Source organism: Pelophylax lessonae (genome assembly GCF_965119305.1).
Source record: "Pelophylax lessonae genome assembly, chromosome: 6".
NCBI lineage: Eukaryota > Metazoa > Chordata > Amphibia > Anura > Ranidae > Pelophylax > Pelophylax lessonae.
The window spans coordinates 77,163,831-77,189,154 of record NC_138773.1 but is presented as its reverse complement, the minus strand read 5'-3'; the positions used below and the strand labels follow the sequence as shown (position 1 = coordinate 77,189,154).

The 25,324-nt window shown below is 42.7% G+C and overlaps 1 protein-coding gene across 1 annotated transcript in view; it reads right to left on the bottom strand.

Annotated features, from left to right (window-relative positions):
* IFT140 (intraflagellar transport 140) overlaps positions 1–25,324 on the bottom strand; it is a 194,950-nt gene that overhangs the window by 7,933 nt on the left and 161,693 nt on the right. The window contains exons 19-25 of the mRNA XM_082260271.1: positions 10,610–10,787; positions 8,297–8,487; positions 7,615–7,710; positions 5,695–5,827; positions 1,524–1,667; positions 1,314–1,442; positions 845–1,027 (exon numbers count right to left, since the gene is read on the bottom strand). Coding sequence (XP_082116397.1) covers positions 845–1,027; positions 1,314–1,442; positions 1,524–1,667; positions 5,695–5,827; positions 7,615–7,710; positions 8,297–8,487; positions 10,610–10,787 — 1,054 coding nt within the window. The remainder of the gene's footprint in view (positions 1–844; positions 1,028–1,313; positions 1,443–1,523; positions 1,668–5,694; positions 5,828–7,614; positions 7,711–8,296; positions 8,488–10,609; positions 10,788–25,324) is intronic.

Here is a 25,324-nt window from a genome sequence, read left to right as displayed (position 1 = left end):
CAATTACACACCAGTGAAAGAAACGGTTTTTATACATTTTTAAATAATATAAAATACTTAAAAAGGCTAAATTTAGAGTTGTAGTTTTGCAGATCTAAACAAGATCACTAAAATCTTACATACGCTTTAAGGCTCCGTTTCCACTATTGCGACTTGTTGTGCGACTTGACACATGTCAAGTCGCACAGCAAGTCAAAAGCCATTAATTTCAATTTGGCCCGTTCTTACTGTTGCGACTTGAAAAGTAGTTTGTGCACTACTTTTGGGCCGACTTCAGTGCGACTTCCTATAATGAGGGACAAGTCGCACTGAAAGCCGCGAACAACTTACACTACGAAGTCACGCTAGAAGTAGCACAACTTCGTAGCTGCGATAGTGGAAACGGAGCCTAACAGTTTAAAGTAATTTTAAATGTTTTCAGTTTTAAATTCATTAAAATAATTCCTGGTGATCCTGTTATGTAGATCCTTGTTCAGTTACTTCCTGTTATAGGATGACAAATGTGTCCCACTGTGTGGGCTACTACATGGTCACCCTGTCACATTTGTCCCTGGTTGAGACCAACTGTGCTGACACAATTTGCACAGGAATGGTATGCCATTGTCACTATAAGGAAACCGGTCCAGATCAATGAATCTCTGGACTGCATTAAAGTAGACAGGGAGTGGCTGAAAGAAGCTGGAGAAGATCAGAAGAGAGATGCAAAATATGATTAAATGCAGAAGACAAAAAATATTTTGTTTAAAAAAACATGACAACTGTTTGAGATAGATTTATGCCTTAGCAAATTAAAATGTCATCTAGTCGAAGTTAGATCTAATTTAACAAATACAAGTTGATTTACCTTTTTAGCTGCTAAAAGTAACTCCACAGCCTTTTCAAACTGGTTGTGCTGTATGAAAAAGTCTGAGCAACGGGCAAGTAAAGCTGGGTCTGACTTCTCATCCAGGTCCTCCGCTATTAACTGAAGAGCGCCAAACTGCTCAGTGGCAAATGCCAACTCCAGTGCCTTAGAGAGGTGACCCGACTGAGACCAAAAAAAGACAAGAAACAATATGGTATCATATTAATATTTACTGAAAATATCAGATACAAGAATCTTTGTCATGTAAACACAAGGTTAAAGGAGAAATATAGCCAAAGCTATTTTGTCTATACTTCTCCTATGGATCAGTGTAGTTCATTCTGCACTCCTGTGACTCATTTTTAGCCGACAGGGGGCAGAAAATTGAATATCTCTGGCTGTTCACCTGATCCCCACAATTTAAAACATGGTGCATGTTTTTAAACTCTACTCCTGATCTATAATGTACCTTGTGATAAAGCATAACAGCTCTATCCATCTGCTCCCCCTGTTCCTCGTAATAACATGCAGCATCCATCATATCCTCTGGAGTGCTCAGCAGAGCGAGGTTCATGAGTTGATCATCAAGATTGTTCTCCTGTAGTGAAGAGAAAACCTACATCACGATCATCTTCGGTAAATTATCTGTTTAGGTAATGCAGCCTTTGTACAAGTCTACCTTGCAGAGTCGGATAGCGTTGTTGTAAGCTTGCGCCCTGGTGTAAAAGTGCACGGCTTGTTTCAGATCCCCTTGGCTTTCATACTGACGTGCCAGGTGGTAGGAAGCTGCCAAGTTACCGGTCTCATTGGCGATCTCTGCCGCCTGGAGAAAAAGATTATTAGCACATCTCTCCAAAAATGAGCTACACTACTCACAATGAAATGCCAACTATGGATGCAGTGGAAGGTTTATTGCTTGACAAAAAGCTGTGAAAGAAAACAAGACTCTAGAAAAGACAGATACATTAAAGCCATTTATACCGGGGTGTATATATAGTGAACATTTTACAACTGTCCCTGGGCTACTAGGGGCGAGGTCACCAAGTATAATTTACAGTGCTTTTGGGAAGTAATCACAGCGATTCAATTTTTACAAGTTTTGTTATGTTACAGCCTTATTCCAAAATGGATTCAATTCATTCTTTTCCTCAAAATTCAACAAAAATACCCCATAAGAAGATTGTTTAAAATCTTTGCAAATTTATTAAAAATAAAAAACAAAAACAATCACATGTTCATACAGTGAAGGAAAAAAGTATTTTATCCCCTGCTTAATTTGTACGTTTGCCCACTGACAAACAAATGATCAGTCTATAATTGTAATAGTAGGTTTATTCTAACAGTGAGAGACAGAAAAACAACAAAAATATCCAGAAAAAACTAATTTCCAAACAGTCATAAATTGATTTGCATTTCAATGAGTGAAATAAGTATTTGGTCCCCTATCAATCAGCAAGATTTCTGCCTCCTAGGTGTCTTCTATACAGGTAAGGAACTGAGATTTAGAGCACTCTCTTAAAGGGAGTGCTCCTAATCTCAGCTTGTTACCTGTATAAATGACACCTGTCCACAGAAGCAATCAATCAGTTTCCAATCTCTCCACCATGACCACAACCAAAGAGCTGTTAAAGAATGTCAGGAACAAGATTGTAGACCTACACAAGGCTGGAATGGGCTACAAGACCATCTCCAAGCAGCTTGGGGAGAGGGTGACAACAGTTGGTGCGATTATTCGCAAATGGAAGAAAAGCAAAATTACTGTCAATCTCCCTCGGTCTGGGGCTCCATGCAATGTCTCACCTCGTGGAGTTTAAATGATCATGAGAACAGTGAGGAATCAGCCCAGAACTACAGGGGAGACTCTTGTCAATGATCTCAAGGCAGCTGGGACCATAGTCACCAATCAAAACAATTGGTAACACTACGCCGTGAAGGACTGAAATCCAACAGCGCCTGCAAGGTCCCCCTGCTCAAGAAAGCACATGAACAGGCCTGTCTGAAGTTTGCTAATAAACATCTGAATGATTCAGAGGAGAAGTGGGTGAAAGTGTTGCGGGCAGATGAGACCAAAACCGAGCTCTTTGGCGTTAACTCAACTCGCGGTGCTTGGAGGAAGAGGAATGCTGCCTACGACCCCATGACCTAAAACACACTGCCAAGGCAACAAAGGAGTGGCTCAAGAAGAAGCACATTAAAGGGATTGTAAAGGCAGAAGGTTTTTATATCTTAATGCATTCTATGCATTAAGACCAAAAAAAAAAAAAAAACCCTTCTGTGTGCAGCAGCCCTCCTCAGCCCCCCTAATATTTACCTGAGCCCATCTTTATCCAACGATGTTGCAAGAGTTTCTCAGCTGCCTGGGACTTCCCACTCCATTGGCTGAGACAGCAGCTTGGCGGAATTGGTTCCAGATGCTGTCAATTAAAGTTAGTCAGCCAATCAGGAGATAGAGGGGGCGGGTCCGGGTCACGGCTCTGTGTCTGAATGGACACAGGGAGCTGTGACTCGGCTGGGGTGTCCCCATAGCAAGCCACTTGTTGTGGGGGCACTCAACAGGAGGGAGAGGCCAGGAGCACAGAAGAGGGACCCGAGAAGAGGAGGCTCAGGGCCACTCCAAGCAAAAGGAACTGCACAAAGCAGGTAAGTATAACATGTTTGTCATAAAAAATAAAAAAAAGAGACTTTACAATCACTTTAAGGTGGCCTAGCCAGTCTCCAGACCTTAATCCCATAGAAAATATGTGGAGGGAGCTGAAGGCTCGAGTTACCAAAGTCAGTCCCAAAACCTTAATGACTTGAAGAGGATCTGCAAAGAGGAGTGGGACAAAATCCCTCCTGAGATGAGTGCAAACCTGGTGACCAACTACAAGAAACGTCTGACCTCTGTGATTGCCATCAAGGGTTTTGCCACCAAGTACGAAGTCATGTTTTGCAAAGAGGTCTCTCACTGTTAAAATAAACCTACCATTAAAATTATAGACTGATCATTTCGTTGTCAGTGGGCAAAAGTACATAATCAGCAGGGGGTCAAATACTTTTTTCCCTCACTGTAAGTATTCACAGCCTTTGCTCAATACTTTGTTGAAGCACCGTTAGCACCAATTACAGCCTCAAGTCTTTTTGAGTATAATGCTACAAGCTTGGCACACCTATTTTTCTCCCATTCTTCTTTGCAGGACCTCCCAAGCTCCATCAAGTTGGATGGGGAGCGTCGGTGCATAGCCCTTTTAAAATCTCTCCAGAGATGTTCAATCGGGTTCAAGTCTGGGCTCTGGCTGGGCCACTCAAGGACATTCACAGAGTTGTCCGGTAGCCATTCCATTGTTATCATGGCTGTGTGCTTAGTGTCCTTGTCCTGTTGGAAGATAAACCTTCGCCCCAGTCTGAGGTCCAGAGTGCTCTGGAGCAGGTTTTCATCAAGGATGTCTATGTACATTGCTGCATTCATCTTTCCCTTGATCCGGACTTGTCTCCCAGTTCCTGCTGCTTTCATTTCAAACGTTGTGTTCTCATTACATTACACAGTAGCATTTTCTTTTCACATTTTCTTGTCCCTCTTTTCCTTCAGTTATCTGCTGTTTTTCAATAAGCCTACTACTTGTGATATTAGCTGTAGCCCTAAATTACTGAAGAGAGCCTTAGGGTGGTAGTTAGCAGTGGCTGCATAAAAAAAATGCAGTCTCAGCACTTCGGTAGTTCAGCTTTATATAAACTGCACATGGACGTATTAATTTGGGCAGTTCACAGAGGAAAGTGCAGTAATCAGGAGCAGCCAATCAAACGTCCTCATTAACAAGCATCCTGTAGTCATACCGATGAAAGATGAACACTGAATGGTTGCTGAGGGCTATTGTACTGTGCCCTTAGTAAAGCATAAATAAACCCAAAAACAAAAAGAAAGTAGATTGCAGCTTACCTGTCTTTGGATGTGATGGCCGAATTCATTTTTTTTAGGCTAAAAATATTTTATACAATGCATATTTGTATATGCAATGTAATTTATGCATATAGAGTAAATACCTGTTAATTTTGCCAGAAATGCAGTGACCCTGTAACTTTCAGTGAGCTGAAAATATAATGCAAACATCCTTATCTGTGTTATGGAAATTACTAATTCCATCCTCACATACAACATGTACACAATGTAATGGAGATAAACAAAGGCTAATATATTTGAAGTCCAGCCTGGGTGGCTACAATGGCTGTCCCATAGACAGAGTGGACAAGTAAATGTAGAAAGCCAGGGACAGTAAGGCAAGATGACATAGATGATATGATTTTCTTTCCTGCAACTATGGGTTGCAGAAAAGAAAATCGCTCAATTATCCCATCAACACACTATAGCCGCCAGCAGTAATCCCATGCATAACAATTCGACAGGCTGGTTGTTCCCAAGTCGATCAATGGATCAACTAAAGTCCAACCAGCCTGCCCATGGTCCCTGCTGAACCAGCCAACATTCGATCCATCTATGGCCGGCTAATCTTTACAAGATTAACAGCTGAAAATTCTGAAAAGTGAAAACGAATGCAGCCAACAGATCTAAGCAATGCCAAGCTGCACTATAATGTACATTTGTTTTTAATATTATATACACTTTAAATAAGATTAATAGTGGTCTTGCTGTACATTGTTATACAGGATTTATATAGCACCAACAGATTACGTAGCGCTTTACAATAAAAAGGGGGACAGCACAATTTACAATACAGTTCAATACAAAAGGAATAGGAGGGCCCTGCTCACGGAAGCTTACAATCTAAAGGAATGGGGAGGTGGTACAAAAGGTAATGGCTGCAGGGGATGATCTGATGGAGGAGACTCCAGTACAGTGCACCCTGGTTTGTTACCTTCTGAATGTTCCTCAGGAAGCAGTGCACTCGCACCAGAGACAGGTAGTCCTGAGCCATGTCATAGTACTTGAGGGCACTGTCCAGGTCAGACTGGCTTTCCAAGTATTGAGCCCACCACTTCCAAAGACTTCTGCACAATGCCAAACAGAGAAAAAGAGTTAGTGGGTCAGGCATAACATCAATCACCTGCCTTATTTTTATACAATTTTGACCACTTATACACATCCAGTAATGTGGGAAGCAGCTGGGCAAGTATGACAGCTTGGAATTTTCTGGATTTACTCAATAACGCTGTGCAAAAATAATTTGTGTCCAGTAACAGTTTTCAGTCAGCGCACATCATTAATGGCTGCTGCAAACCAATGATTTTAGTCTCCTGTTATTAAATATTTTTTTTGATATGGGGGGACTGAAGTGCAGCCACCCCAATATCACCAAAGGGCTGCACATAAAATTCAGTGAATTTTCATTGCTAGAGACAGCAGACACACGACAGGATATAGTGAAAGACTGTGGGCAAAATACAAGAGATAGACAGGGACTGTAGACAATATACATCATACAAGAGATGGTCAGAGACTGTGGACATAATACAAGAGCTGGTCAATGACCGTGGACATTATACAACAGATGGTCAGAGACTGTGGACTTGATACAAGAGAGGGTCAGAGACTGTGGACATGAAACAAGAGATGGTCAGAGACTGTGGACATAATACAAGAGCTGGTCAAAGACTGTGGCCATGATACAAGAGATGGTCAGAGACTGTGGACATGAAACAAGAGATGGTCAGAGACTATGGACATAATACAAGAGATGGTCAAAGACTGTGGCCATGATACAAGAGATGGTCAGAGACTGTGGACATAATACAAGAGCTGGTCAAAGACTGTGGACATGATACAAGAGATGGTCAGAGACTGTGGACATGAAACAAGAGATGGTCAGAGACTATGGACATAATACAAGAGCTGGTCAAAGACTGTGGACATGATACAAGAGATGGTCAGAGACTGTGGACATGATACAAGAGATGGTCAGAGACTGTGGACATGCTACAGGAGACCAATAGAAACTGTGAACATGCTATAGCAGGTGTTAGAGACTAGGGAGATACTTTAGGAGACAGTCATAGACTTGAGGGTAGACAGTACAACTACAATACACTTTAATACAGTAGGAATCTGAGTCCTGCTCCTTAGAGCTTACGCTCTAGGAGGGAGGATCAAGAGATACAAGGAGGTAATAACTGTGGGGGAAGTGCTGATGGAGAAATTAAATGCACAGTTGTTAGGTGGGGGCCAGATAGGCTTCTCTGAAGAGATGAGTTTTCAGGGATCGTCTGAAAGTGGACAAAGTAGAAGATAGTTGGACAGATTGGGGTAGAGCATTCCAGAGGATGGGAGAGGCTTGAGAAAAGTGCTGGAGGTGAGCATGGGATGAGATGACAATGGAGCTAGAGAGCAGGAGGTCTTGGGAGGAATGAAGAGAATGATTTGGTATTTTGAGACTAAACTAGTGATGTAGCTGGGGTCAAGTTGTGAATGGCTTTGTAATTTGTTGTTAGTATCTGGAACTTAATTCGTTGGTTGAGTGGCAGCCAATGGAGGGACTGGCAGAGCGGGGTAGCAGACACTGAGCGGTTTATAAGGTGGCAATAAGAAAACACAGATTAGTGTCTGCAGGGGCCCCAGGGGCTGCACATAAAGTACCAAAGGGCTACATGGGCTGCAGGTTGGGCACCAGGGTTCTGATATCCTCTTCTGCAGAAGACACATAGATGGAGCTAGGGGAAGGGGACCAGCTCATGTTACATCTGTACACAATGGTGGAACAGACACTGAAGCCATTAGTACCATCAATGAACCCACTTCAGCAAATCAACTCAGTAAATTGTAATGTGGCTGCTGATCTTACTTGTCTTTCTTCTTATTGATGTAGCTCTCCAAGGCCTGAGGATCTTCCAAAAGCATTCTGGGAACCTCAAAGCGGTGTGTATCTGACTTTTCATAGCTATAAAAAAAAAAATAGGCATGAATTTGTATTGACTTGCTATGATATGTTACTGATTCTTCTTCTTTTTGGATTAGAGAAAAACAAGCATTTGTAAACATTTTCTGTATCTAAGGTTAGAGTGGAGAACAATTCCCAGCCCTACACTTGGTACAGACAGACACAAGCATTTTCAAACATAGCAGAATCTGTAGAGAGCACTCTGCTATACAGAAGAGCTCAGACTGGGGAGGGAGAAGCAGCACAAGCAGCCATTCAGTTGTGTTGCAATACAAGAAGCATGCTGATACGGAAAGAGAGCACAGTAATAGAGAGGTGAGCTCATCATTGTGCCACCGCTCCTTGTGTTACCCCAGTCATAGGCTGAGGGTGGGGAAGAGACCTGTAACTGTGCTAAACTGCAGCTGAGAAAAATCAGGTCTCCTGCTCTGCCAAACAATGCTGTGCTGTGCAGCAGAACTGAGTAAAAATGTAAATTCTTTGGCAGGTTAACTGGCTCACATATACGTATTTCATATGCATTTAGCTGTTTGCCTAGAGCTTGGCTTTAATGACAAAATATAACAATATCAATTGGAACACTTACTAGTTGAGGGAATCATTGCGGTCCCCCATGGCTTCCATGTGCTTGGCGTACTGGTAGTAGGTGGTGCGCAGGTGTACTCGGTCATTGTTCTCTGCAATCTCGATGGCTTTTTGCCACTGTCCCCACGCCTGGTACAGTTTATTCAGAAGATCATAACGCTTACAAGTTTTATACAGCTGTTCTGCATCTTCCTGCATAGCAAGAGGACATACATCACATGACTCAACATGTGTACAGATGGCATTGTGCATTAATTTGGGTCTTAACGTATAAGTGCCCTATACCGCTAACCCTTGTTCACATAATTACAATTATATTACATATATTACAGCTTTCCCTAATCCGTGGATTAGTTAATATCTCTACTGCACTTCTTTCCCCTATGGTTTACTGTCAGCATCCATCAGACACTGGAGTTGGTCCTATTTTTCTCTGGCTCATGCCAAGCAATGCGTGGAATAGAGCAGTCAAGAATCACATAAATAACAATGATGAAAAGGGCAAGGGGGAGTAGCATGGAGGAACCTTATTGCACTTATTCTTAAAACAGACATTAGGAAAACCTGCTATACTAAGCAATAAAAGCTAAACAAACAGATCAGCAACCCTCCAGTCCATTATGAATCCTGCAGCTCTAATACATCTCTGCTACCATTCATCAAGTTCTGCTCCACTGCCTTCAATCTTTTTATTTTTCAGATATAATCCCAGCTACAACCTGGTTTTAACATCTATTTCATACCTCTAGGACTTGCTGCTGCATTTGCTTGAGAGTACTTTCTGCAAGTCAATACACCAATTAAACCCATCTTTTCAGAAAAACATATACATTTCTTCTTGATCAGACACATAAATGCTAAAAGTAAGGGGGTGTTAAAGTGGAACTTCCCTTTTAGGGCGAAGTTCTTCTTTAAAGCAGAACTTTACCCATAACAAGTCGCCTGACAAATCGCGTTAGTGTGAATGGACACTTACAGTACACTCCTTATTTACACTTATTTACACACTTCCCTACATATAAATTGGTCTGTTAAGAGCTTGCTGGCCTGAAACATGAAAGGATCCTTATTACTTTTATCACCAGTTTGGAATAAAATTGGCCTTGAAGGCCCCTTTCACACGGGTGATTCGATTGGGTCCACCTATCAGTTTTTCAGGTGCACCTGTTTGGAGCCTCAAGTCTCTTCTATGGAGCGGCGGATGTCAGCGGACATGTCAGCTGACACCCACCACCATCCAAACTGATCCTGTCCGCCAAAAACAGATGGATGGTGGTCCTCTTCCTCATTCATCTGATGGATTGCATCAAACGACATGGGATAAAAACGGACAAGCGGTCCATTTCCATTCGATTGCCCCATAGAGGAAAGTAGTACTGTGTGTGCTCAGCGGGGATCAGAAGAGAGATCCCCCCCTGAATAAGCGGATTCCGCTTCAAGGAGGCGCCCGCGTGAAAAGGGCCTTACAGTATGTAGAGAGTGCTGTACATTTTTGTCTATGTATGATCTCCAAGAGGAAATGCCTCAATTAAAGCAGACCTTCAGTTATTTTTTTCATCTTTGCATCTATTAAATCTTCTGTCCTTGTTGTTTTAACCTTGGCTAGTAAAACCTTATACAGCCCACTTCCTCTTTTTTGTCTGGTCATTAGCCTAGGCTAATGGCATCATGCATATCGCTCTCTCTCTCTCACTCTCGTGAGAGTTTTTCAGCAAGGAAGGAGGGATGAGTTAAAGGAGAGCCAAGTAGAGCTGCAGAGCTGGAGGAGGCTGGATGAGGGGGGAGATAACAGGAGACTGCAGAGATCCATGTGTATTCATCCAGAGAGGAGAAATGTGCAGGCAAGTAGTGATGTGAGTGTGTCTGTCTGACTGTATATATGTGTGTCTGTGTGTATATATATATATATATATATATATATATATATATATATATATATACATATATATATATGTGTGTGTGTGTGTGTGTGTGTGTGTGTGTGTGTGTGTGTAAATCCAGGAAGTGATCAGACAGCAGGTTCAGCTGGCTGCCCACAGTTAAAATGGCTGCAGCCAGACCTAGTGGAGGGAGTTTTCTGCAGCATATTTGGCAAGTACAGAATCACAGTATATTTAAAATAATATGCAAAGTGGTTGGAGGGAAGGTTCAGAACAGCAAAGATGTTTTTTATTTCACAAATTATGTGAGCAGACTGTAGTTCCTCTTTAAGTCCGAGATCTGCTCTAATCTCTAATCACTACTGTACATGCCAAAGAAATGTATTAAAAATAATAAAAGCTTCCAATCTTCCAATATGAAAACATATATCTACCAGCATGCCCAGCTGTACAGCCAACATGGCCACTCTGGCCTCGATCTCCGGCTCTTGCTCTGCCTCTCGCAATGCCTTTGCACCTCTGGCATGGCCCATCTTTCCAAGGCACACTTTAGCTACATCAAGTCTTCTTGTCTTGACGCACATACGTGCCATGTTTTCCCACACCGTTTCACTACAATAAAGAAGAAGTCACTGTACAATGCAATGATTTTGGCAATATTCACATCATTTCAAAGTATGTCCATGTAGTTGGGGATGGATTATAACAGCAGGAAAAAAATGTTACAATTACATATTAAGGTTGATTTACTAAAACTGGAAAGTGCAAAATCTGATGCAGCTGTTATTTAGCTTCTAACTTCAGCTTGTTCAAATAAAGCGTAACTCCACTTTTGTTGAGAAAGAAACATTCCCCTCTGGGTGATCTCTGTACATTGCAAGGAGTTTAACAAACTTTGTTGCAGATTCCTACCTTTTGTTATTCAGAAGAAATCATTGTTTGTTCCTCTGTGCTTCTGTGCTGAGTGGGTCAAATAGGAGTGGTTTCATAATTATCTATCAGCTGTGGCAGCTGCGGGGCTCTAATGAGTAAATCTGCTGGGCCTGCATCCCTTTAGACGTGTTCCTATTGGGAGTATCTCACCAAAAATGACATTTTTGTTGCAGGGTATGCCAGAAATCTGACTTGTATTTTAGGCAGACTTCTGGGAAAATTGGTGAGCCAATCACACAAGCAGGAAATTATGTTTCTGGGGTGTGGTCAATACACATTCTGTGTACAGAACAGCTCCAGGTAGCCATATTGCATTTCCAGTAAATTACAACAAATTTTTTTTTTCTTTTTGGTATAGTCTCGACAACTTGTCAATGTGATTTCCTTATCCTGCTTATGGCAACTGTTTTTTTTTCTATTTTAGTTTCATGTTTATCTTCCGATTTATTATTATAATTTTTTTATATTTTTATTTATGTTTTGTTATTAATATTATCATTAAGAAATTCTTCTGGAGAAGGCAACCCTTCTCCCCTCTGTGTTCCAGGCTGGAATCTCATTCCGGTCCACCACTTCCGCCTTCCGCTGCGGTGATGTCACATGGGAGCACCAGAGGGACCTGACTTGGCTCCCGTATGTCCGTGGTTCTGTGCGAGCGGCTTCAAGCCTGCACACCAGGGCGGTTTTTGCTCAACCTTGCTACACCTGTTTAAGTGGCCATCAACCCTCTCACATCTGGACCCACCGGCCTTGTACTGTATTGGCTTTTATTGACTACGGGTTTTAACGTAATTGTGTGCAATATACTGTATTGAGACTTTCATCATTTACAAGGTAATAGTGGTCATCATCCCCCCAGATAGCACTGTCCTTTCTGTTGCCAGCATATTTTAGTACCTCCATATTCTAACTGTGACGGCTGCACTGGGTGGGCCCTACCATAGAGAAAGTGTAAATCCAAGAAGGGTTAGTGCCGTTGTAAGGAAAGGTTGTAACCCACGTCAGTTTTTTTGCCATCTGTGTCCCATTGGGGGACACTTTCACTTCCTGTCCCATAACCAAACAGGAAGTGAGAGGAAATCCCTGCAAATTAAAGGAATCCCTTGGGGTCCCCCATGTCCACAGAACTAGTGACCCCATTGAAAGATTTCCCCTCTATTACTTTCCTGGGAACAACCCAAAATTTGGAATTTTCTTTACATTCGCTTTCAATGATAACGGTAAACAGGACAAATAGAGAAAATCTCCCTAACGAGGGCACAGACAGCAATAAAAATCTAATAGGTGTTCTAATCCCTCTCAACTCTGACAAAAATTGAAAAAAATAAATAGATCAAAAATTTGCCTATAGTTATAGTTTAAAGTTCCTCTCCCAAATACAAAACGATCCCTATGCAGTGGGGCTGTGCCCCCACTACAAGTGTTAATAGCTTGTTTATGTCAGGGGGAACAATAAAAGATGATATACTTACCCAATCTTCTGTTCCTCCCTGTATCTACACTGGTCATTGCAGCTTTTGAACCCCCCTGATCTAGCGGCCTAGGGTCCTGATGTTATCAAGACCAGAGCAGGGTCCATATCTCTGCCCTGAAATTGAAGACGATCAGGGATAGTCCACCACTGGATCTTGGGGGAGCACTGCTTGCCAAGGGAGTGGAGGATCAGGTAAGTAAATCTGCTTCTCCTCTTTTCTAGACAAAATGAGCTATAAAATATGAAAATGAGCTATAAAAAGATCTCTTCTAGTGGAACTGTGCCTGCCTTGCAGAGCAGGCACAGTTCCACTAGAAGAGATCTTTTTTTTTTCTGCCTGAAGCTAGGCTTTAACTTTAAATAATTTTTATTGAAAAGTATATATCAAGAAGTAACAGAGCAATCATAACAATAGCCAGAGCCCTGGCGCATAGTATTGGAAACACAATAAAATGAATAGAACAGAATCATGTACATGTGAAAATCTGAGGCCAACCTGCAACCATGCAGGTAACCCAAAGATGGAGCAAGTTAAAAACTCATGTATACATTTCAGATGTTCAAAGAGCCAGTTGAAAGTAAATGCGCATGTCATTATGAAAGCCAACGAATCAAAGAAATGTCAAGGCTCAAAGCTTCATCTAAAAGCAGAGTTAATCTGAAGTTGATCTTTAAAGTATAAATGAGCCAAATACATTCAAAACAAAAAGGTGTGCAAAATCTTCCAGATGGTTTTATTTAGAAAGCAGCCACAGCCCTGCCAGCATTTTGTAAAGAAGGACCCTTGCTCTTTGCGTGGATGCAGTGGTCTCTCTGCAGAGGTAACCCGCCCCCCCCCCCCCGCTAAGTCAGAAGTAGAACTCCCCAATCAGCAGGAAGCTTGTGCTTACTGTTTAGTAGTGCACCAATCCAATAGCTTTACTCTTCCTTTCTCTCTCTGTGGAAGTCTATAATTCTGCTCTGACTGATCAAAGGAAATAAAATATCTACATGGCTTATCCTGTAATCTCAGCAGCTGTTTACAGGAATAATAAACAAATGACCTTCCATGCTACTAATAGTCAAAAGGAGAATTTGGAAGAATGTACCGTACATGATCCACCCCATGAAACGTGAAAATGTGAGTCAATTAAAAATGACTCATGTAAACAATAACAAATGAAAATATGTACTAATTAAAATTACACTAGTGTTTCCCACATTTCAGATCCAATAAAAAATAAACAATTACAACACATTAAATTTACGGAAATGCTTTTTCACAGTTCCATAAAATCGATTGTTATACAGAATTGCTCAGAAAAATAAACGTACTTCCTCTCTTTCCTGCTTTTATTTAATTATTGCCAAATGTTGTTTAATGCAGTGTGGTAAGCCTTAATATGGGTTCATTCTAGCATTCTGAAGACAAAGAGTTGGATAGTTCTTATTTTTTTACATAGCTGAGCTATGTTTGTTATGGTCATCCTCTTTTGCAAGTAGGACCAGATCCAATGTCACTTCATTGCACTACTGGTGCCTGCAATTTCCTATAAAATTAATTTATAACATATAACAGCATCTATGTTGTGTAGCAGCCCCCTAGGTAGAATGTTAGGTTAATTTAGTTCTTTTTAGCTTCTCTGTAATCATTAGAGCAGCTGTTGATTTCTTTGGCATGCTTCGGATCTTGCAGGCTGCAGGTTTTATTGCTCCCCCATGCCTTCTAGAGGCTTCTAGAATATAGAGGGCTGGGGGAGTCAAATGGGCAGCTTTAATATTTATTATTCTCCAATCCCTGGAGAGGTGTACCCAGTAGGTGGCTGGGGAGGAACATAAATAGTCTGGGGTCTGGTGTTCTTGTACTGAAGGAGAAGTTCTTAGCTTCAGGGGGTATTGTCCCTTTTGGGCAGCTTGCTGGAGTTGCTGTTATTCACCGAAGTCCCAGCAGTGGCAGAGCTGGGGGACCTATTCTTAATCAACTTTTGAGCTAGCTAGCAGTCCTACCTAAGGATTCGGTCCAGAGGACTCAACGAAGAATGCCTAGTGGAAGTTGGAAAGTATGTAGCTACCCTGTAGCACTGTATTAACCACTCTCTCACAGTTGTCATGTGACCTAGAGATATCTGAAGAAAACAGGGAGGTTCAGCTGTCCTAGAGAAACATTGTGAGAATAGACCTGAGCTCAAGATCCAAGTGACTCTGTGCAGTAGCTCTTTTTGAGACAGCTCTTACAGGGTCTTAGTTCTGGTCATTTACTATTAACCCTTGGCAGAAAGACTGTTCAGAGAAGCCTATCCTAATCATGAATGTCCTCCAGTTGCTTTTCTGGTACAATTTCATTTAATTTTGGAGAGAATAACATAGCATCCAATCTGCCCACGCAGGGGCTTGGGATAGCAACAGAAATCAGAGTAACGTTTCTTACAATGTCAAGCTGAAAGGACAACAGTAACGATGACCAGGTTCAAGGAACATAAGTAGCTAAAAGACAAGGTCCAGAAAGATCTGCACGGATAACAATGACAAGGCTGGACAGGCCAATTTCCTGATGAAGGTGCAGAAGGGATTATGCACCCAAAATGTAGAGTAACCAAGAAGCAAAAGAAGGCGAGAAGAGAGGGGGTGGGGGTGGTAAGAGGAGGCCAATAGCGGAGACAGAAAGAAAGAAAGAAAGAAAGAAAGAAAGAAAGAAAGAAAGAAAGAAAGAAAGAAAGAAAGAAAGAAAGAAAGAAAGAAAGAAAGAAAGAAAGAAAGAAAGAAAGAAAGAAAGAAAGAAAGAAAGAAAGAAAGAAAGGGGCAATGTGGATATGGACTCGGGATCATCAGGTAGATCGGTTACAGGCATCCAATACTAGCCAGAGGAAGCGAAGGTAAAGCATATTGAAGCCAAAGTTCCCAAATCTCTAAAAATTTAGCGTGGGAGTCCTTGAGAATGCTAGACATCTGTTCATTAAGCATTAAGGCAATCATATGGTCTCGAACGCCCTGAAAGGGGACCATAGGCTTTCTCCAGGCCTGGGCAATAGTTTTTTTGGCTGACAAAAAAAGATAGGTTGCAAACTTTTCTCCAGTTACTTTTCAGTGTGCCTTGAGTACCCCAAACCACCCTCACCTCTTCCTCATCCCAAGTTCTGCAAGCAATGAACCACAAAAAGGCAACCCCTAGACTGTTTTTTGAAGCCAGAGTGGATGGATTGTTGCTTGTGTGACTGAGAGCCTCTGCACTATTAGTAAAGAAACAGAGTCATCATCATTTGTGCTGCTGCTATCAGGAATTGTGCAGTGACTATGCTTTTATTACATTCAATCATCATCAATCAGCAGCTCATATGGGGCTAGTGCTACAGTTGTTTTCAGCAAACTGTCATATTTCAGCATGAGTCAAAAGATGACAGCTTAAAGCAGAACTCCAGTTAAAAAGAAGATAAAAAAGTGGTTGTAAACCTCTGACATAAAAAAGGTACAAAGCATATCCTTCTATAGTGTATAATGCCTCACACATGCAGTGTCATTTGTGTCTACTATCTTGTCCTCTGCTATATGCATGGGTCACTTCTGACAGGCTGTGCAGACTCCAAGGGATGAAGAAGAATGGGGAGCACCAGCACACAATAGATGATTGACAGCCTCAGCTGTGCATGTTTCCCATGAGATTGTCAAAAACTTAGGGATATAAAGGAGCACCCATCTCACCACATCCCCCTATAATAGTAACAGAAAAAAGGAAAAAAAAACGGGGGGGGGGGGGCGACAGGACTTTAAAGGTGTGACCCCCTCAGCAAATGATCCACACATAAAACCCATATCTTTATTAGTGCACAAAAATTAGAAACAACGCTAAAAAGAACCATGCATGGCAATAAATTGCTATACTATATTCACACCCAGGAGAGGCTATATCAAGAACAAGAAAAGTTAGTGCTAGAATACAAAAGGCTATACAGTTGCAAATAAGTCAACACAGACAAGATAATAACGCTGGTATCTTGATAAAAATTGCCTCCTACTCAGCATGTTGCGCATTGAAGCGTCATCAGTAGTTGGGTGATCAAGATGAATATATCAAGCATTGAAAAGGTCAAAAATGGTAGCACTAACATACTAAAAATCCAGACATGGCTTGCACGCCCCACATAGCCCAAACCATCATAGGGGGCCCTCGGTCAAATTTACAGACTCAGGTCAGAGTAAAGCATCGGCAAAAGTATCACACGAATTTATGACAGATAGACAGCCCAGAGGGAGACAGCATATCCCAGGATCCAGGGCAGGAGGTAGTAAGTTCAATCTCCAGTGGAAAGTCTGTCACCTCTAGTCCACACCGAGGTGGAGATCGAACGCATGTTTTTTTTTTTTTGTTTGTCTGTGGATCATTTGCAGAGGCGTCACACCTTTAAAGTGTCCCCCCCCCCCTTCCTCTCTCCTTTTTTTGTTTTTCTCTGTTCTTATGAGAATGTTTAGAAGGGGGTTTGCCCATTCCCTCCACTGAGTTCTCAGATTACACTCAGCTCTCCTCTCTGAGCTGTGCAGTATAGGATATCATCTCACCTCACGCCCTGCCTCTGGAAGCTGTGTAAATTCTGGACTTTAAATGGAAGTAGAGAAGGTGCAGAAAAACAGGTACAACTTGTGTTGGGAGGGTTTGCATCTGTGTGCATCACCTGTGGCTAGTAATTTCACTGTAAGGGTTTACAACCACTTTAAAGATATGATAACACAACCAGCTTTTGCTGCAAAATGAGGCTTTACCTCATTCCGACTGTGTAATATATATATACAACGGTCAGTTATTACTTTTTGACCATCCACCTAATAATAAGTAGGTACCACTTTTGCTGCCAAAACAGTCCTGACCTGTCTAGGCATGGGTGCCACTGGACGACTGAAGGTATGCAGAATCTTTAAGTCCTGTTGTGAGATGGGGTCTCTATGGATCAGACTTGTTTTACCAGAACATCCCACAGACGCTCGATAGCCTGAGATCTGGATAATTTAGAAGCCAAGTCAACACCCTGGACTCGTTACGCTCCTCAATGCATTCTTGAACCATTTTTGCAGAGTAGCAGGGCTCATTACACTACTGAAAGAGGCCAATGCCATCAGGGAACACCATTTCCATGAAGGGCTGTACTTGATCAGCAACAATGTTCAGATAAGTGATTCGGTTAATTTGGTTGGTAAGCAGACTGGTTGGTGAGTTGAGCTGGTAATTTTCTCTGGTTTTGTCTTTCATGCGTTTGCCCTTCCATGTGCTCCTTGCTGTGAAGGCCAGTTGTAGATGGGAGCAGGAGCCATCTCTTTTTTTAATGTTTAATGTTTAGATAAATAGTACGTGTCATGTAACATCCGCAAAAATGACAGGACCCAAGGCTTCCCAGCAGAACATTGCCTAAAGCATCACACTGCCCCTGCTGGCTTGCCTTCATACCATACTGCATCGTGGTGCCATCTCTTCCCCAGCTAAGGGATGCACACAAACCCAACCATCCACATAATGTAAAAGAAAATGTGATTCATCAGACCAGGCCACCTTCTTTCATTGCTCTGTGGTCCAGTTATGATGCTTTGTAGGCGCTTTTGGCTGTAGACATGGGTCAACACGGGCAGCCTAACCGGACTATCTGCACAGCCCAATACACAAAAAACTGCGATGGCCATTGTTTTAAGGTTTATCAGATCAGCTTCAGGGACAACATGTTTATTTGCTACCTAATATACCCTTCAACTTTCAGATGCCATTGGAATGAGATAATTAATGTTATTTACTTAACCTATCAGTGGTCAAATATTTATGGCTGTTCAGTGTATATGACAGCAAGAAAGGTGTGCTTTATCATATGCAGCCACAGCAGACTGAGCATGTGTGCTGAGAGCATGCTCACTGCACATTCCCAGCACACTGATGGAGCTGTAACTGACGGTCCTCGGTCACAGCTTCTGTTTAGTAGCCAGTAGAACGGGCTCCTGATCATGTGACAACTGTGAGAGCCAATCACAGCAGTCACATAATAAGAAGCTGCGCAGCCTCCAAGGCAGTAAAGCCCACCTAAAGGGCCATCAGGAGGTGCCATTAAAGTGGAAGACAAAGCTAATTACAATATATTGCTAAAATATGCTGCATCCCACCCCCTCCTACCTATGCTACTATAGATCTGTATGTATACAGCTTTTTAAAATCCTGTACAATACGGTAACATGATCCAGAGGCTCGGGCAATAGGAGCCGGAAGGTGACGTCACAGCACTGGTAATTCACAGCTGTGGTTGAGCGCTCATTAAACAGGGGAGCCACAACTGCAGGATAGTGTGATTGGACCAGACTAGATAAAAAATAGGTACAGTATATACACAGAGCCTTTACTTCTACTCTAAAGTGGAGTTGCAGCCTGTCAAAAATAAAAAAAATTCAAAGTCAGCAGCTACAAATACTGTAATTGCTGACTTTTAATGTAGGGACCCTTACCTGTCCAGGTATCCCGCCGTGTGGCATCCCTAGTGGATTCCTCCATCGGCTGTAGGTGCAGGCACCAGCAGCTTCACTAAGGGAAACTTTACAGCCTGTTTCCTCCTGCGCATGCACTTTCTGAATGGTCCTACTGTATTTTGGGACCTATGTGTCTCCCAGAAGGCAACAGGGGGGGAAAGAGGAGGGGGCTGGAAATTTTGTAGATCACCGCAATCGTTGTGCAGCAATCTTACCCAGAATTGGAAATGTGGGTACCTGGTTTTGACAGGTATTTGCTCCCCCCCAAAAAGAGCCAAATGTGGCAGTGGGGGATGGTGCAAACAAGGTGAAGCTTCCCCTTTTGGGTGGAGCTCAGCTTTAAGGGGTAATCCAGAGTTTTCCTCTGCAGTACATTTTTCTGATTCTAGATATCCTCAGTCTAATAACCAGTATTATTCGACCCACTTCCTTTTTAATCCCATGCTGTGCTTGATCCACCCCCAGCCTGTTACTGGACAGTGAAAGGAAAAGCGGTACAGTGATGAGCTCACTTTTGCATTTTTATCCAATCAGCATGCTTCTTGTCAGTACATGAGCTGATGGGCTCTTTATACTGCTTCTTCCTCTCATGCTCCAGTTCTGCTGTACAGGAACTGTCCGCTGCAATGTCGCAGTCCCGCTAAAAATCGCTGATCGCCGCCATTACTAATAAAAAATAAATAAATAAAAATGACATAAATCTTTCCCCTGTTTTGGAGACGCGATAACTTTTGCGCAAACCAATCAATATACACTTATTGGGATTTTTTTTACTAAAAATATGTGGCAGAATACAAATTGGCCTAAAATGATAAATAAAAATTTGATTTTTAAATTTTTTTTATTGTTTTTTTTTTTTTTTCAGAATTGTGGCACAAAAAATAAAAATCGTACACGTACACGGATTTCATACCACCAAAAGAAAGCTCTATTTGTGGGAAAAAAGGACATCAATTTTTTTTTGGTACAGCGTAGCATGACCGTGCAATTGTCAGTTAAAGTAATGCAGTGCCGAATCGCGAAAAAATAGCCTGGTCATTAAGGGGGAAAGCCTTCCGATCCAGAAGTGGTTAATATACAGGATTTAAGGTATATAGCACCAGCAGTTTGCACAGTGCTTTACAATAAAAAGGGAGACAGTACAATTATAATACAAGAGAATTAGGAGGGCCCTGCTCGTCAGAAGTACAATCAAATATTGTATGCTAATATATATATGTGAAGAGCATATAGACTGCACCGCTGTAATGGGAAATGGTGGATCACTTGTACAAATTGTCTAATGACCTTTGTATCTTGGCACAGTCCAATATTTATGTCTTACTCAGGGATGTTTAATAGATGGAGTGATGAGTGTTTATGAATGTGTCTTGCAACCAAGTGCAAACATGATCCAACACGAGAACACGTACACAGAATCCCTTCCCATCAGTAAACACCTTCCTATTCCCACCATGGAGTGGACAGAGGATTTCCTGTTACTAAACCAAGAAGAGTGAACCCCGGCCTGTAGCTGTTCTGACACCGGGCACAAATGACAGACAGGAGCTGGACGGATGGGAGAGAGGAGGCCACATACATAGTATCAGGAAGGCATATAGGGCTATTTCATAACTGTACAAGGAACTTCCATAAGAAGGAATCAATATTTCATATTTTAATATTTTGCTAATTAAACATGACAGATGATTTTTGCATAACAATTGGGGATTGTGGAACAAGGGAAAAGTGACCAATGTCGTTGTACAGGAGGACAAAGGAAAATAGTCATTTAATTGATGCCCCCCCCGCCACCTTCCTTCTGGGCCACTGTGTTTATTCGCCAGGTGCAAAGGGAAATGCCCAACTCTTCCATGTATTGGCCAGCATGTGACTCCCTCTGGAAAAGCGAATGGTGCTTTGTGCCATGGGGCTGGGAAAGAACATGTCTGTACTGAATTGTGGATATGAATCGGGGTGCCATTCAAAATAAATGGTCCCACAATGCACCATGATTTTACTGTGCATTACTGCCAGGCAATGGTGGTAACCTAGCTTTAAAGTCCAAAAAAAACAAATACGATGTTAGAAAGCAAAATTTTAGGGTTCAATACAATCTCTCACACCAGATGCTAAAAAACAGGCCACTTTGATACTGTAGAGATGCAATCAGTTTTACTCTACCATCTATCCCCTGTTCACATCAGGCCCATTTGACAAGCGATTTGACATGTCAAATTGCATGCCAAATCTGAGCCTACTGCCTCGCAACGACACCATCCAAATTGGCACCGAAAAGGTCTGGACACTGGCTTTGCGGCGCCACACCAATTCCCAAAAGTCGTTTCTGCACAATTTTTTAGCGACTTGGGGGGGGGGGGGGGGGGTGATTTCAAAAGACATCTGTGCAGGAACCCATACAGATGTCTGTGCGGGCTTGAAATCGTGCAAGTACAGCTGAACTCATGTGATTTCAAACCTGTTCTCAATGTGAACGAGGGCATTGAGACACAGCGGATCATTTACTAAAACTGGTGCACCCAGTATCTGGTGCAGCTGTGCATAGTAACCAATCACCTTCCAGGTTTTAGCCCTCATTCACACTGAGGGTGGGTTTGAAATCATGCGAGTTCAGCTTGGGAGCAATCTGACAGACATCTGTGGGGGTTCCTACACAGATGTCCATTAAAATTGCCCCAGAAGTCGCCAAAAGTAGCGCAGAAACTACTTTTGGGAATTGGTGCAGCGCCACAAAGTTGGCGTTGCACCGATTCAGACGGTGCCGTTTTCGGCAAAAGGCTCCGATTTGGCATTCGATTTGAACGGGGGCTTTTTGAACAAGCTTAAGTTAGAAGCTAATTGGTTACCATGCAAAGCTGCACCAGATTCTGTGTGCACCAGTTTTAGTAAATATTCCCCAATCAGTATTTTTCTACCGTGCAGAGACGCAATCAGTATTTCTCTACCATGCAGAGATTCAGTCAATTTTTCTTTACCATGTATAGATGACATTTTTGTAAATATATAGATGATGATGACTATTATTATTGTAATTATTAGTGTTACTATGGAAACAGGAGTGTATACAATGCAAACTCTTGCAATCCAAATTAATCTCCGCAGCAACTTGGTTCTCCAAAGAGATAGCATTTATTGGACAGATGACAAAGTCCACAGAGTACTTTCAAATATTACAATGATCAGAAGCCTTCAGGGTCCCATTCAAAATACTTAGACCTTTTGGGCTCTTTCACACGGTCCGCTCCGTAGGCGGATCCGTGTTGCTCAGCGGGGATCGATCCGCGATCCCCGCTGAGCCGGGCGGGCGACAGCTCCGTCTCCGCTTGCAGAGCGGAGAGGGAGGTGTCTCAGCACCCGCTGCCCTCTATGGGGGATCGGATGAGAGCGGACCGCTTGTCCGCTCTCATCAGATCTGCTCCGCTCCGATTACTGAACGGATGGAAAAATAGGGTTTCCATCCGTCCAGATTTCAAGCACAGGATCGGATGCGGATGGCAGCGGGTGTCAGCGGAGGTGTCTCCGCTGACACCCGCTGACCCATAGAGCTGCATGGGGGATCCGATCAGATCCGCCTAAAAAAACTGACAGGCGGATCTGATCGGATCGCCCGTGTGAAAGAGCCCTTTCTATCACAGCAAACATAAAGGCCCTCCTCCCATCCAGCATTCATATCCAATCTACACTGCTCAAAAAAAAAGGAACACTTTTCAATCAAAGTATAGCATCAAGTCAATTAAACTCCTGGGATATTGATCTGGTCAGTTAAGTAGCAGAGGGGGTTGGTAATCAGTTTCAGCTGCTTTGGTAATAATGAAATTAACAACAGGGGCACTAGATGGACAACAATGAGACAACCTCCAAAACAGAATGGTTTTACAGGTGGAGTCCACTGATTTTTCTTCCCCTACTCATCTTTTCTGACTGTTTTTTAATAGTTTTGCATTTGGCTAGGGTCAGTGTCACTACTGCTGGCACAAGGCAATACCTGGACACTATAGAGGTTGCACAGGCATTCCAACTCCAGGATGGCACATCAATACGTGCCATTGCCAGAAGATTTACTGGGTCTCCCACCACAGTCTCAAGAGCATGGAGGATATTGCAGGAGACAGGCAGTTACCCTAGGAGAGATGGACAGGGCCGTAGAAGGTCCTTAACCCATGAGCAGGACCGGTATCTGCTCCTTTGTGCAAGGAGGAACAGGATGAGCACTGCCAGAGCCCTACAAAATGACATCCAGCAGGCCACTGGTGTGAATGTCTCTGACCAAACAATCAGAAACAGACTTCATGAGGGTGGCCTGAGGGCCCAACATCCTCTAATAGGCCCTGTGCTTGCTGCCCAGTACCGTGGAGCTCAAATGGCATTTGCTATTGAACACCAGAATTGGCAGGTCCGCCACTGGCGCCCTGTGCTTTTCACAGATGAGAGCAGGTTCACCTTGAGCACATGAAAAACGTGAAAGGGCTTGGAGAAGCCGTGGAGAACAATAGGCTGTCCGTATCATTGTTCAGCATGACCAGTTTGGTGGTGAGTCAGTGATGGTCCAGGGAGGCATATCCATGGAGGGACGCACAGACCTCTACAGGCTAGACAATGGCACCCTGACTGCTATTAGGTATTGGGATGAAATCCTTGGACCCATTTTCAGACCCTACACTGGTGCAGTGGGTCATGGGTTCCTCCTGGTGCATGGCAATGCCCTGCCTCATGTGGCGAGAGTATGCAACCAGTTCCTGGAGGATGAAGCAATTAATACCATTAAATGGCCCTCAAGCTCACTTGACCTAAACCCAATAGAACACCTCTGGGACATTATGTTTTGGTCCATCTGATGCCACCAGGTGGCACCTTAGTCTGTTAAGGAGCTCAGTAATGCCCAGGTCCAGATCTGGGAGGAAATACCCCAGTACACCATCAGTTGTCTCAAAAGGAGTATGGCCCGATGTTGTCAGGCATGCATACTAGCAGGTGGGGGCTATACAAACTACTCCGTACCATTTTGAGTTGCTGCAATGAAATTTCAGCAAAATAGGCTAGCCTGCTGCATTATTTTTTCACTTTAATTTTTGGAGTGTCTTTAAATTCAGCCTTCTGTAGGTTGCTAATTTTCATTTTCATTAAACAATGTGGCATCCTTTCGTTCCTAACACATTACCCAGTCCATACTAGTATAGATATCAAGCATGATATTTTTCCCCATTAAGATCTGATGTGTTTTCAAAGTGTTCCTTTAGTTTTTTTGATCCTGTGGGTGGTCTCAGTGTTGCCCATCTAGTGCACCTGTTAACTTCTTTAACACCAAAGCAGCTGAAACTGATTACAAACCCCCTCCGTTACTTAACGGACCAGATAAATATCCCAGGAGTTTATTTGATTTGATGCTGTACACGGATTAAAAAGGTTCCTTTTATTTTTTTTAGCAGTGCATATATATACGTATATATATATATCTATATATATATATATATATATATATATATATATATATAGTGACCGGATGAGACTCTGTCACGGTAAAAATCGCAATTTAAAGGACACAGGGTGTGCACATTGGCTCCGTGCAGGACTACAGAGTGTAGCTGTGGAGTGGAGAAAACTGCTTTTGTAGCTTTCTCCAGCTTTTGGTATAACTGGATGGGGCTCTGTAGTTGGGAGAGTCCACAGTGTCTTAAGTGGGACAGAATCTCCAACCCTGTGTCTATGTTTTGTGGAGGACCAGCAGGGTGTGTGCTCAGGTGCACGCAGCCCTTATAATGAAGGTTTAGGAAAACCTCAGGATTCCCAGTTAGAGACTGCTCCACCCAAGGGAGACTGGTGGTCTCCAGTAGTCAGAGAGGCTGCATGAGGCAGCCAAAGCCTGTGTGTCTGTAAAGGCTCGTACACACTTGACGAAAATCGGACGAAATATCCTCCAATTTTTCTCTCTCATGCTCAGCGGTCATAACCGTTCTTAGTTGACAGTGCATAATGTTCACAAAATTTCTCGTCCGATTTTATTTTTTTGCACATTCGTTCCTTGACTTCCGGGTCGTCAGCAACTTCAGATCATGTGCGGTCCTTCGTATCAGATTTTTCGCGGATGTACTGCATACACATTAAACGGAAATTAGTCGTGTGGGGACGGACGATAAACATTCTGGTGTTTGTCCCTCGTTGAAAATGTCGGCATCGGATGCTGAAAGTTGTGTACACACTAGCCCAAAATCGTACGATTTTACCTCGGATTGGGAATTTTCGGCAGATTTTCTACTAGTGTGTACACCACTTAAGAGAC